Raw genomic sequence first — 14,153 nt, 5'->3', positions numbered from 1 at the left:
TTGGAGCGAAGCTCGTATAGAGGACTGGTACATCGCGACGATTCACCGAATTCGAGCGGAAGTGAAGAAGATTTTGGTGAGGAACAGGATCTATTTTTGGTACTCGTCAAATGATCTGTATAACCCCTAAAAATAATAAACCGATAACGTGGTACACGGGGTTTTGCACGAGCCCTGAGTTTTGCACGATTTGAACACCAAAATTCGCCAAATGCCGATTTGGTGGCAAATAACTAGTAAAAACCATCACAAATCATTGCATCGTTAGTAAGGAGTCTTGAAGCAATAAATATATACTTATAAATCTATCTAAAGTCGATTTCCAGTGTTTTAGGGCTCGATTGGCTGGTGAATTTGGCCTCAATCGCCATAGCTCTGCGGAAGCTCTACACGAAGCTCTGCACGAAGCTCTGCACGAAGCTCTGCACGAAGCTCTGCGGAGGCTCTGCACGAAGCTCTGCGCGAAGCTCTGCATGAAGCTCTGCGGAGGCTCTGCGCGAAGCTCTGCACGAAGCTCTGCATGAAGCTCTGCGACGGAGGCTCTGCACGAAGCTCTACACGAAGCCCTGCACAAAGCTTTTATATAGAGCCTCCGTAGTAGAGCCGTCGTACGCAGAACCGTCATACGCAGAGCCGTTATGCAGAGCCTCCGTATGCAGAGCTTCGTGCAGAGCTTCGTGTAGAGCTTCGTGCAGAGCTTCGTGCAGAGCTTCGTGCAGAGCCTCCGTACGCAGAGCTTCGTGCAGAGCTTCCTCTGCCTGCTTCCGGAGCGTCTCGGCCGCTTCAATAGCCGCTAATTGGGTCTTAGTAGAGTTCTTCCGGCGAGCAGCCTTGGCGGCAGCGTCTAAGGCCTTCTTCGCCCTGTATGGGTGTTCGCGTAGGCTTCTAGGCTGCGATAGAGGCCGCCAGTTTACTAGGCCGTTAAAGCAACTTATAGACGGTCTTCTGCATCTAGTGCACGAGGTTTAGAGGGCATAGCTGTTATATAGTGATAGAATTTATGGAGTTAAGGTGTGGAAAAGTAGGTCAAAAAGTTGATGTGCAAAGCTCGGAGGTAGCAGTATTCTACTTTGGGAAATTAATTAGCCTAAAAAGGGAGGCGGTCTACTAGCTCGAGCAAAACTCAGTTGACGTCAAGTAAGCGCTAAATATTTGGTACGTCGATCATATCGAACGAATATGTCGTTCCATCGAAACCTCTCTATTGATATTACGATAAGCTCGGCCCAATAAACGGTATCGTATTAAAGAGATTTTACTGTAATATATCCGATTTGTATTATACTACGTACAGTACTGGCGCGTGCAGCCGAATAGCTATGGCGCCGACCTCTAAGAGGCCGGTAGATAGATGTTAATTTTTACACAGGAACACCTCTCTAATGGGTGATATTCACCGAAGATAGCGCCACCGAGACCAGAAGCTTACGCTCACCATGGGACTCCCACCCCCCTCTAAGACGACTATCCATCCTAAGGAAAAACCCAAGAAAAACCCCAGGACCCCTAAGAGAGCCTTTCTATCTTCCGCGAGAAATGTGGTAACCCCTGTAGGATTCGAAGCTACGCACGAACCGGTCGGGTGCCCATGCCGACCGTAGTGCACCTGGTAATCTCACCACTAGACCACCGGGGATACAAAAGTTATTTATTAGGCATCTACAGCATGTGATTTTAGCGAGAGGCATTTTACCTTTTCTAAACGCCTAAAAATGCCACATGTATGTCTACACAATCTTCTCCGCTTCTTCTAACAATTCTTCAACCTTGAAGCCACCATCTCCGCGGCTAAACTGTTCTAACAGCTTCTTCCTCTCAACCCGCTCCTCGGCCTGCAACCCGTAAAACTTCTGCAAACACATTAATAACCACTTGGCTTCATCCACACCCACTCCCTGCCCTTCCACTACAGTTCCCTGCCCCAGTACCAACCCCTTCGGCTCCGCAAGCTCTTGGTGGAACGTCACTGTTGTGTGCGGACTGCTGAACTCCCCGCGCAGCTTATATTCTGCTAAATGTGTGAATAGCACCGTCGCAGTGTCTTTGGCCGGGAAGGTCCATTGCAAGAAGTGAATTTCGGCACCCTGACCCTCCCGGGGGAGGGGTAGGATAAACTGCGGGTGTTTAAACGCGGTTTGTGAGATAGTGCTCCATGTAGAAGTTGTAAGGACCGCACTGAGAGAGAGCGGGTTGGAGGAGTGCCGCAGCCGCCATATGTATTCGATTTCTTTCTGGGGGAGGGTGAGGGTCTTGGGGATGTCGATGTAGGAGGAGAGAGTTTTGATTCCCGGGGGAACGGGTGGTATGGCTGGGGCTGGTTTTGCGAAGTTTGCAGCTGGTGCGGGAGGTGGAGGTGGTGCCGGGAACGGCGATGTCGATACGGAAGGTTCGGATTTTGATTGTAGAGGAGCGGTGGCGCCCGGGACTGCTGCTTCTTTGTGCAAGCTCTCGATTTTCTCTTTGTAGACTTCTTTGAGCTCTGAGATGTCGTTCAGACCCTTCCTATGCGGCTAATTGTTAGATACCAGGTGTAGGGAAAGGATCAGGTGGCAGTCACCGGCGCTGTTCGTGCTTACTCTTTGGCTTTGCGGTCAAGCTTCTCACGGTACTTGGCTAAGATGCGTTCCTGGGTGCCGTGTGTAGCGAGGAAGCGCACGTCTTGCACCTGAGCCCATCTCCGCTGACAGGTACGGAAGTTGGGGAGAGGCTGACGGAGGCAATGGCGGATTGCAGGTGTGCGGATGGAGGCCATGGTGGTGAGAGTTAGTGGAGGTTGGCCTCGGAGAGTCTCACGCATCTCCGAAAAAGGATGGATGGAACCTCTGGAGCGTCTCGGTACCTGAGCCACACCTCATGGGCATATCTAGGCACGCTCGGCGATCTCGAAGAAGCAGCTCCTCCCGCCCCTCGCAACATGCCACTTATGCCGCCATCAACAGGCACTGCCCGAGCGCAACCGTTGGCGGATGATTGGTCGCAATGCAATTTAGCGGACTGCCGCCGGTTTGGGCAGTTACAGAGGGCTCCACAAAACTGGTGCTAAGTAGATGCCTACAGTTATGGGAGCATGCCCGTCAGAGGAAGATGCAGATGGCTGCGTTGTTATTAAAGATGAGGCTTACAAGGCAGGAACTGTGCCTGGTCATCCGCAGTCTATTTCTGATGCCTTTCGCGTTGCTCGTGCCTCCCCTCCTCGCCTCTTTGCGACGCTTCCCGTGTAGTCCCCCATCTGACTTGCCCACTACCACTGGGAGCTTCATAAGTAGGCTCCCTCCAAATCTTCGCCCCCAACTCTCAATTTTCTACTGGACGGCATTATTTATCCGGTATACCCAATAAACACATCAACGCGAACCTCCTCGAGTAGTTGTAGACGTATTTCTCCGCTATTAAGCTCCGCATACAAGGATCATATAAATTAACCCGCACTTGGTTCCGGTCCACACTACTCTCCGACATCCTTCGACGGACAGGCATGTTCCTGCGCCTATCTGGACCTTCGCCCGCGACTTGAGCCTCGCAACGAAACTCCACCCTTTCATCGTCAAGCTGGCTAGGCATTCTTGATTGGTATGGGTGTTGTCAACAGCAAGCCCGGGGATGGAGATGTTCTCTATTTGAGAGACCAGACTCGCTGTGAGTTTGAAACGACCTCTATCTGGTTTCCTAGAAAATAGCTAACCTGAATACAGTCTCCGTTGCAGCTCTCACTATCACAAATTCCCGCAACCGCATATTACTCAATATATCACCGAATGCATTCCCAGCTTCTAGATACACTGCGAAAAGAGACGTGGGCGATGAAAGTGTGGTAGAATATGTTCAGGTTGGTCCAGAATGTTTCCCGCGGAGGATACGTTTTTTAATAATAGGCCTGCAGGACCCGGAAAGCAGTACTTCGTCTGCGCCACCAAACTTCCTTCTCCGCTTGTCAAGTGACGATGAACTGACGTTCAACTTCACATTTATTGCGCGACAAAGCCAAGGGCCTCCTTCAATATATAATGTGAATAATACATCCACAATCACGCCGAACGGACCAGCAGACACTACAATAAACGGTCTGACCTTTGTGTTTGCCTCGAGTACAAAGGAACTGGACAACCTGGTTACGAGAGAGTTCCACGCAAACCCAAATCTCCATAAAAATCCCAATGTGGAATTGGTCGGTGACTACTCGACTGGGGGTAGCCCTTCAGTGCAGTTCCAGTGGTCGTGGAGATGGAAGGCCCCAAAGACAATGGAGGACAGAGGTGGAGGGTGGCGCACCAGCTGTAGTGTAGGTTACCTCAATGCTGTCGTATTTGTGGCGGTGCTGACATGTGACTATAGTTTGTGGAGTATGACCAGCGTGCGCATCGGCTGGACACGTTAGCAAGTTTCTCTTTCTGGGTTCAAAGTAATGCGCACGAGCATCCTCCACGGTAGCGGCAGCTGACATTGTGCAGGCTCCCAACGCAATATTACTAGTCCAAAATCACCATCTCCTAGATTAGAACTCGGCGTGCCTCCGAGGCTGAGGGTTCCTTCTGCTCACTCAATAGAATCACGCGTCAGCGATTCTGATGGAGGAGACTACAAAGAATATCGCGAACCGCAGTCCCCAACAATCGAGGTTATACCAGAATATGGTCTTGGCCTAGTTACCAGCCAAGCGACCACCTTGACTAGTAACACAGTCAAAGTTGATGTGTCATGCCAGCGGCCAGGTGAAGATCTAAGCCAAACCGAAGATGGACCGCTATTCCGGGCGACGATGAAGTCTCTAGAGCAAAAGACCGGTAACATGCGAGCAAGATGGAAGAAGGTCCTCAAAAGAGCCGAATCTGCTCTCGAGGCGCAAGTCAGCTGCAATAATGCCATAGCGGAGTTGATGGAAGCGCTCCGAGAAGCATCTTCATCAAACGCAAATGCAGTACAACCTGCTATGGACCATTATTTTGATAAGATTGCTAAAGAAATTCTTACCTACGAGAAACTAAACTCCAATAACATTCAAAAGTTGATCATTGATCCTATCTCTAAGCTTTACAACGTCGATATCAAACAAGCAGAGTCGAAGAAAAGGGATTTTGAGGATGAGAGTAAAGAATACTATCAATACGTTAGCAGATACCTTGGGCAGCGTCAAGACTCGCTCAAGGAAAAGAAACGTGCGGAAACGGACTCGAAATATCAAAGCAAGCGCCGCAACTTTGAGCTTAAACGATTTGATTATTCATCTTTCATGCAAGATCTCCATGGTGGACGAAAAGACCAGGAAGTTCTGTCTCATTTAACACGGTACGCGGATGCACAAGCAAAGAATTATCTGAACGCTGCGAAGAAGATAGAGACAATGATCCCGCAACTCGAAGCTCTGAGTTTTGAAGTCAAGGAAGCGGACAAGGAGTACCAGTTGCAAAGAACGGAAAGGGAGGAGAAGAGGCGGGCTTTGGAAAAGAGTCAAAAAAATTATATTGAACCGGAGGGACCTCCAGCTTCACAAGGCGGACCACCATCAACTCCAGCAAATCCAAATAGTACCCGATCTTCTGCACTCTCAGAATCCGACCAAACCCCTCGCGCTACAAGCACCACACCGGCCTTCAAGAGCACAGTAAACCCTCCAACAGTTGCTTCGCCGCCACCAAATACTTCGGCATCCACATTGGCGTCTATCCCGTCTCCATCCAATACAGCTGGAAGCCAAACAACTCTCCCGGCCGCTAGTCCTAGCGCAAACAAGTTCAAAGGAATTAGAGATCTGGAGGACAAAGACCACACAGTACCCACAGGACAAGAACTGAGCCAAGGGCAGTATCGAAAAGAGGGCCTCCTTTGGGCCCTAAGTAGACCAGGCAGCCACGTTGATCCCAAGGGTTTGAACAAGCAGGCCTGGCATAAGTAAGTTTTATTTGCCCCTGATTTAAAATTGATTCTAATAAGCCTAGGTTCTGGATTGTCCTTGATCAGGGCAAGCTGTCTGAGTATACGAACTGGAAGCAAAAACTGGACCTTCATATGGATCCAATTGACCTTCGCATGGCTTCTGTTCGAGAAGCCCGTAATGCCGAACGTCGATTCTGCTTCGAGGTCATCACTCCCCAGTTCACTCGAGTTTATCAGGCAACGTCGGAAGACGACATGAAAACTTGGATTTCTGCAGTGAACAACGCCCTTCAGAGCGCTGTAGAAGGGAAAGGGATGAATGAACGGGTATCGACAGAGTCGTTACCTGGTTCTACCCGACGCGATATTGCGTCTGTTCTTACCGGAAAGAGCCCATCGTTATCGAATCATCGGAGCCCTTACAGTGGGAACACGAACTCAAAGACGCCAGCTCGCCATGCAACGGTGGGTGATAGGCCTTCGTATCGAAGTACGGACAACAGTGGGGAAGATCCGGCAAAATTACTCCAACAAGTCCGTGACGCTGATGCTGGCAACAAAGTCTGCGCGGACTGTGACTCGGAGAGTAAAGTAGAATGGGTATCAATAAATCTCGGTATAGTGCTTTGTATCGAGTGTAGTGGCATCCATCGCTCTCTCGGAACACATATTTCCAAAGTTCGGTCGTTGACACTTGATACTACATCCTTCACCCAAGATATCATCGAAATGCTCCTCATCATTGGAAACCGCGTTAGCAACATGGTATGGGAAGCGAAACTCGATCGCTCGTGGAAACCTGGACCACAGTCGACACGCGAACAACGCCTTCACTTCATTACAGCAAAATATTCTGATTGTGCTTACGTAGCACCTATTTCACCAACTCTCTCACATTATTCCACTGCTGAAGAAACACTCCTTGCCTCAATCAAAAAGAACGACATTCAGAACGTTCTCTATGCGCTCGCCTTGCGGGCTAATCCAAACTCAACGGACAGGTCCCGCGGTACCCATGCTGTTTTTCTTGCACTAGCCGCTGCAGACCCAGCATCTCCATCAGCCAGCATTAGTCCTGTTGGACCCCCCGGTGTCGCTGGACCAGGTGTCACAACACCTCAAAGGAAGCCTTTTCCAATTGCTGAGATGCTCCTTCAGAACGGTGCCGAGCTTCCCACACAGCCAGCACCTATCCCGCTAAGCGTATCAGCTAAGCTCTATCTTGAGCAAAAAGCCGATCAAAGATCCGGAAAGAGATCAGCAGGATTGTCTAGTGGCCAGCCAGGAAGTCCTGCAGGGGACACCCTAACGGCACTGCCGCACATCATGGCAGGCAACGGCAGCACGCCAGCAGAGCGCTCACGAGAACGAGAAGTAAGGTTACAGAAAAGAGTCAGCGCGAGCGGGAGGTTAGTCAAGCCGCATGCTGACAGCGTCATCGAAGGTAAGAGAGGCTTGTAGGATACACATCCGCGGCTGGAGTCTCAGCATGGAACAATTTGCGGCTATTTTTCGTTTTGGATGGATGACTTGTGTGGAACTCGTGCTGGCAGCGGGCCAGTCTTGGCGTCTCGGGAAATCAGGGATGAGGGATATTCGTGACTTTCTCCGTCACCGTAACGAGCTGAATGCGTCTTTGGATATGCCTTGCAAGGCATGATGACGGGGGGCATGGATTGGGACGCATTTTTGGCCTCGTTTAAATCGATGGGTGTTGGTATCTGTTCGTTCTTTGTTCTGAAAGCGCCTTGATTTTCTTTTGTCCATGGATGCCGAGTGGGCCGCTCGGCTTGTTTGAGTTAGAAGGTAAATTAATCTGTAATGAGTAATGTCGTCTCCTTGGGTATGAGAACATGGTGGCATAGCGGTTGTGAGAGAATTGGTATCATTTGCTAGTGTTGCAAAGTGAGGTTTTCGGAACGGTGGAATGGAAAGCTGTGACTCAAAATTTTGACAAGCAACGCAATTTCGGCTATCCCATGCGCCGTTGATAAAGGTGCTACGGTAAGTGAACCAACCAGATCGTCTGGATCAAGGCTTGCCTTGGCAAAATGAAGCTGTAGATTTAATTAAGTAATTGCACGTCGATATCATGGTAATAAAGCTCCAAATTGATATATATTGACCCTGTCGTCGCCTAATACAATCCAGATGTTCTTTCCAGCAAGGTCGTCGCATGCAGAGCGGTATTTTGCAGAGAGATACTCTGGTAGAGACGCGTGTTGATGTTTTGATGTTCGCGCACGGGCCACATTTGCGTAGCACCTCAACCGCGCATGGGATACAGGCAAAACTCCTTAGTACGATACCGGGTATATAACGATACCATTGGTATTACGATCTACACGCCCTGATCAAGCCTTTTTTGGTGTAATTAACGATAATCTAACTTTTCACGATATCGTTAGGTGCCTCCACCAAAATCGGTATAACCAGTTTTAATTCGCTGGATTTAGCCTTACCTTACCGCAAGTTCAGCCATTAACTTTTATCAAAATCTGTTAAATTAAACCTTAGATCTTACTCTCTATACTTAATTCTACCTTATTAATTATGGGTAGGTCTCGAAATTCTAAGAGGCTACGTCGTTATGGATTCTCTAACTTTAAACGCCAGAAAATACGCGCCTACCACTAAAAGCTCTACGCTGGACCCGATTGCGATGCGGAAACAGATAAGGAGGACGCCCAACAACCTTAAATTAAGCTTAATGAGGCGCTAGAGGCCTTACGAACCCTTCGACTGTATAGGGAATAATAGGAAGTTGGTAATAAAGAGGTTATTGTAACTCTAAGGCACGATTGTCAAATTTAAGACCGACGGTTTTAAAATACTAAGCAAGTGGCGATTACCTCTTTCTTTGGTAGAACCAGTTGCCCAATTATAGCTTCGCGTATGTAGATACACAATACATACTATAATTTTGATTTTTGGTGTATCTTATATACAAAACCTGAATACAACGATACCGTTGATGTTACGGTACCCTCGGCTGCAGAAGCCATATCGTACTAAGGAGTTTTGCCTGTAACCGTAAGTTCCGAAAATTGATTTTTACCCCTTCTTATAATTTATGGCCCAATTACAGGGGATATAATATATTTGTTTAATGTAATATATCTAACTTATTATATAATAAAGTTACAATATAGCTTTTACCTCGTATTATTTTTAGAGTAATTAGACAATGGGGGGATGGTAAGTTTGGCAGTGATTTGAGATTCTGGTGGTTGATTACCCTAAAATTTGGCTGAAAGCTCTCAGACGCTTCGTAGAAAATTGGGACGGTTATAGGGGGTAGTAGGCATGTGCCCTTCTTCCCCCAAATTTTCTCCACGAGGCGTCTGATTTATGAGATAAACACCCAAGAGTCTTTAACGAGTGTCATAGATCTATAGCGAGGAATAAGTAAGCATTCAAGCAATAACGTGAGGACTTTAGAAATGGGTTGGAGACTCTTGCTAGTAAACTCTTCACATCGCTCCTTTCTTGGTCGCATGTTGTAGGGTTTGGATAAGAGCGGGATGGATAACGTGTTGGGTAGGAGGATAGTAACCAAAGTAGGATTAAGACAGCAGGAGTGGTTTGGGATTGCTACCGGCGCAGGAGTATGTCGATCAAAGGGTGTGCACTTTCTAAATTCATTCACTATTGGAAGCTGCCATGGGAAAGATAATATAATCTGTCCAATACAGCACTCGAATAAGCAATGGGACAATAGGATTTTACACTGTAGATGGAATTTGCTGTAACATCTATCTGCAGCCTAAGAAGCACCAACAAAAGCTAAATATTCACGTGTAATCGCCGCTCCGAACTTGCCATGCTACGCTAACTACAATGAGAAACCGCTGGAAAGAGCGTGGAAGTACCCCAGCATCTATCGGCCGTACTCTAGGCTCGGGATAATCACTGGTCCATACTTCATCGGCGCAGCATACGGACCGTCGCTCTGTACCATGAAGTCCACCGCAAGACTAAGCTTTCCACCACCGTGTCCAGGCACAGCTTGCCCAAATGTACCGTTGACAATTTCTGGGTCGTATATCACACATGCTACGTAGTTTCTCCTGCCCATGAGCCTCTTTAATTCTCGGGCAGCACCGTTGACATCTTGAGTGAAGATCTCCATCATATCTTCCTTAGTATCAGAAGGTGTGTGAGTACTGCGATGGCCATTTGCCGGAATGTATAGAGCTTTGTTGTTATGAAGTAGCCGTTGAACATAGTTGCTAGGCGGGGCATTAACTACGGAGGATGTTATGATCTGGTACATGGTTTTGTGATCTTGGGGTTTTGACGGATCGTGCACAAGACCAGCGCCGCAGCAGTCGACTCCTAAGTAAGCGTGTTAGTCCCAGAGAAGCCAGGAACAGCTCGAGATACATACCACCAGAGAAGAACGTCATACGAAGCGATTTGTTATGCGCGATACCTTGTAGCGTTCTGATAAAGTAAGTTCGTTCCAAATCCTACAATCGAATTAGAATTCTATCCATAACCACAAACATAGTAACCGCCTTACCTTCGACTCATGCGTCCACTGGTCTCTTAATTCGTCAAGCATATCAATCTCACCAAACGGGCTTAGAATTCCACTCATGAGACCAGACTTTCCAACAGCTTTCTTGACCGAATTAAAACCTTCGCCAACCACGCTCTTCGCCCCAACTACGCCTGCAACGGAACTTGTAACTTTACCAAGCACATTGAAAGTACCTGTAACGGCTTTCTTTCCTGTAGCCATAGTGCTGGCAAGGTGTTCTACGGATTCCAAGCGAGGATAAACAATCGGTACCGGGATCATCCAGATACAGTGTTGTACGCTAGGCGGGAGCGTAGCAACCTTCGGGAAGATTCCTTGGTAGGTAGGGCCTGCCATGACCTGATGTGGATTCCGCTCGGATCGACAATCTGGCCCAGCCACGACAACGCAAGGCCCCAAATACTTTAGGAAGTGCCACCCTGTCCCGGTGATAGTGAAAAGATCCTGATCGTTATTGACATTGCGAAGAATTTCTAGCGTGGTGTGGTGTTGGAATAGAAGATACATCTCTATACCAATTCTCCCAATGTTCTTAAACATGTTCGAGAACTGCATGTATTCAGGGTACGATCCGAATCCGTCAAATCTATCATTTTGTTAGCGGGAAAATAGATTGATATGTAGGCAGACTTACATATCGTGATCGTCCAGTGACAGGATATGGGGAATTTGAGCGAAAGCCTCTCTTAGATGCGGCTGGTCGAAGTGGCTCGTATAATAGTGGAAGTATGCATGAGAGACTTCCTCCTCGTGTTTCGCTGTCCACGGAGCATTTTTACGGTTTTCCTTACCACTCGTCGCTGTCCACTGTTTGAGGAGAGGAATCTCTTTCCACAAGCGGTCCGCGTAGATCTGGTCGCCAAGCCCCAATTGCACATGAAAGCCGCCGCACTCAGTGTTCTTTTGCAGAATATCCTTCCACATGAAACCAACACCGCCAAGCTTCGATCTCTCATTAGCATTGACATTCAACGAAAAGTCGTTCCCAGAATGCGCTATGAATCGCCAACTTGTTTCATTACGTCCTGCCACCAGAAATTCAAAACGAGTACATCCTAGATGAGAAGTGATGGCGTAGGTCCATTTCGCACTATGATCATCTTCCATCCTTAGGTCGATGTCATATCTGTAGAAAACCCACGACTGGTGGGTAAAAATGGCGTTGGGTTTGAGTTGCCGTGCTACACACGTGTTAGCGAGAAATATTAAAAAGGGTCATCTTACGAGTAGACGTACGATTTGGTGAAAGATCTACGCTTTGATGGATATGAATTGTCGGAGGTTGTGGAGCGCTCGTTACTAAGAGAATTGATCCTAGCCACAAACTCCGCTCAATGTCCATATTTGTATATCGTAAGTATGGACCAAAATAGACGCTATTTGTCGGCGCGACCTTATACATATCCACGCCAGCCGCAGGGGGCGGGCCAGTAAACCCTGAAGCAAGCGGACTTGCAATTCCTGCCATAGCCATCATGTCACCATGATAGTTTGCCGCTTGCGGGGGGAAACCAGGAGAAGCCATTGGTGTCTTGCCACCAAACTGACCTAGCCCAGGGGAAGCTAAGGGGTTCACAAATGTGCCAGTGGGAGACATAGGCTCGTGCAAATTCAGTGGCGTTGGTCCCTTTGGAAACTCCCATTGTGTTGATTGAGTCGGAAGGTGGATATAGTAGTACTGTCCTGAACTTGAATCTAGATGTGCAATCCATCCTTCTGGCAATGGTGGTGGGGAAGCTGGTCCCGGTCCCGGTCCCGGTCCCAACCCAGGTCCAGGTCCAGGTACAGGTCCAGGTCCCGGTCCTGGTCCTGGTCCTGGTCCTGGTCCTAGTCCTGATCCTGGCCCAGGAGACGCACTCGCATGCGCTTGGACTGGAGCCATACCCGCTGGTCCTTGCTGCTGTGGAGAAGGCCAGACCTGTTGGCGAGAGTCGTTCGCAAAGGCAGGATGGGCCTGAACGTTTGGATCGCTCATGACGCCTGGCGCAGGGGTTGGCGTAACAATGGTAGTGTTTCGCTTCTCGTTCACATAACCTTGAGCCGTCGCTGTGCCTGAAGCATTATTTGCCGAGGATTGGGGGATGCTAGAATAAGCTGGGGGAGGTTCGTCATTAAGCTGCATCCGTGACATATCTTGCTGGATTGGATGCTCAGTAGGCATTTGACTGGTTCTTGGTAGAGACGCTGCATTTGTAGGCGGCTGTGACAAGACAGGTTGGGTAGGCGGACTCGCAACTTCATCTGGTCCTTGATAAACCGTGGGCGGACCATGCGGATGACTTCCCGGCTGTTCAGTAGGTGTCCAAGGCCGTCTCGGTGGCTGCTGCTGCTGTTGTTGTTGGGGAGGGGTTGGTGTAGATGTGGGCACATTGTTTCTGGGTTGGGTGCTAGCATAAGCGCTACTGCGTTGAGCCGCAGCTGCATTCTGAGCTTGAAGGCCGCTCAGTGTTGATGGGCCAGCAATACCAGCTGCAGCAAAACGAGCTTCAATACCGCCGCTTGGAGGTGGAATGATAGGTGTTTCTGGCGGAGGAGGGGAGCCTCTTTGCGCTCTTGTAGTCGAAGTTGAAGCAGAAGAGCTCAATCTATTGACACCACCTGGGTTTGGAATATTGAGGCTCGGGCCTGGGGGAGAAGAAGGGCCTGGGGGAGGCCAGTACTGCTGGTGATACTCCGGGAATGGGTTCGGCGGTTCCGCAGGCATGGTGCCTTGCCTTGCCGGTGCCCTCTGGAACAAACCCTCCTTGTCAGGAGTGTCTGGTCCTGGAGACTCCGGTAACGGCTTGGGCGCAGTCCCCCGCCTTTCTGCAAGTCTTGAGGGTTGTGTTCCTCCATCACGGCCTTCTCCGGCTCTAGGAGCATGAGCATATCCCGACACTGAGGGCCTATTTGGATCACTGCCATCGAACTTTGTGCGGGGAGAGTTTAACGGTTGCGTAGTGCTCGATCGACGTCTTCTTCCCTCGGGAGGCGTAGAGTTTTTTGCAATTCTGTCTCGCTCTGACAATGGGGTGTATGCTGTGCGAGGAGGAACTTGCTGGCGATTTCGGTCGTCTGGGTAGGGTAGCGGCGCAGTCGGAGGACTCGTTGGAGGGACTGGGAAGGTTGGCATAGGCGGTGGGCGTGAGAAACCGCCTTCGGTGGCACTCCCAGCGGAGCCAGCTCTCGGAGGGGAGGTAGCAGAAGCTGACTCTATCTTGTTGATCCGCAGGGGACCGACGGTAGGAGTATCAGGAGCTTCTGCGGCGGGCCGCAAGAAGAGCTCCTCCTCCGGTCGTCCCTGGCGGCGGCCATCCATCGCTTACGGGATAAATTTGTGTTGGATATCCCGCAATGACAGGCGACGGGGCTTTTATTTTTGGGAATGGTTGCAGGTGAGCTCAAGCGGGAGCGTGGGTGGTCGCGGGGTAAATATGACGCTTACGCAGATACAAGGAAAGGAGGGCTGTCGCAGAAGTCGATGGGTTGTATTTCAAGGGGCCACAGGCCAGAAAGCCAGATATACCTTGATCTAAAGGCTCCCAGTCGCAGGTGCTTACTTACGTAGTCCTCTCTCGCTCCTGCACTGGATATTGGGCAGGGTCGGTAGAAAGACAGACACCACCATAGCCTGCTGGACGCGCCCAAGGGCGATGAGTGGTCATGATTGGGCGGGGTGGCCACTACACATACGCGCGCTCGAGGTCGACCTCCCGGCCTCCGTCACACTTGGCAGCCGCATGCAGGAGAGGCAGCG

General features: G+C 49.5%; 3 protein-coding genes across 3 annotated transcripts; 1 reads left to right on the top strand and 2 right to left on the bottom strand.

The window, feature by feature from the left end:
- Window positions 1–1,267: 1,267 nt before the first annotated feature.
- K441DRAFT_654064 (ATP11-domain-containing protein) lies at window positions 1,268–2,869 on the bottom strand. Its single transcript, XM_067647638.1, has 2 exons — window positions 2,577–2,869; window positions 1,268–2,502 (listed from the first exon to the last, which is right to left on the bottom strand). Exons 1-2 carry the CDS (start codon window positions 2,750–2,752, stop codon window positions 1,728–1,730), a joined length of 951 nt encoding a protein of 316 aa, XP_067508263.1. The 5' UTR covers window positions 2,753–2,869; the 3' UTR covers window positions 1,268–1,727.
- Window positions 2,870–3,456: 587 nt separating this feature from the next.
- K441DRAFT_292790 (ARF GTPase-like protein activator) lies at window positions 3,457–7,407 on the top strand. The gene is made up of 5 exons (XM_067640989.1): window positions 3,457–3,636; window positions 3,693–4,279; window positions 4,333–4,399; window positions 4,449–5,886; window positions 5,934–7,407. The coding sequence occupies exons 1-5, from the start codon at window positions 3,573–3,575 to the stop codon at window positions 7,330–7,332; spliced, it is 3,555 nt and encodes a 1,184-aa protein (XP_067508262.1). The 5' UTR covers window positions 3,457–3,572; the 3' UTR covers window positions 7,333–7,407.
- Window positions 7,408–9,671: 2,264 nt separating this feature from the next.
- Window positions 9,672–13,948, bottom strand: K441DRAFT_603919 (uncharacterized protein). Its single transcript, XM_067645326.1, has 5 exons — window positions 11,654–13,948; window positions 11,052–11,598; window positions 10,397–11,003; window positions 10,262–10,343; window positions 9,672–10,209 (listed from the first exon to the last, which is right to left on the bottom strand). Exons 1-5 carry the CDS (start codon window positions 13,713–13,715, stop codon window positions 9,752–9,754), a joined length of 3,756 nt encoding a protein of 1,251 aa, XP_067508261.1. The 5' UTR covers window positions 13,716–13,948; the 3' UTR covers window positions 9,672–9,751.
- Window positions 13,949–14,153: the final 205 nt, after the last annotated feature.

Source organism: Cenococcum geophilum, assembly GCF_001692895.1.
Source record: "Cenococcum geophilum 1.58 unplaced genomic scaffold K441scaffold_6, whole genome shotgun sequence".
Lineage (NCBI taxonomy): Eukaryota > Fungi > Ascomycota > Dothideomycetes > Gloniales > Gloniaceae > Cenococcum > Cenococcum geophilum.
Note: the sequence above shows the minus strand (reverse complement) of the source record. Positions and strands in the feature narration are given on the sequence as shown.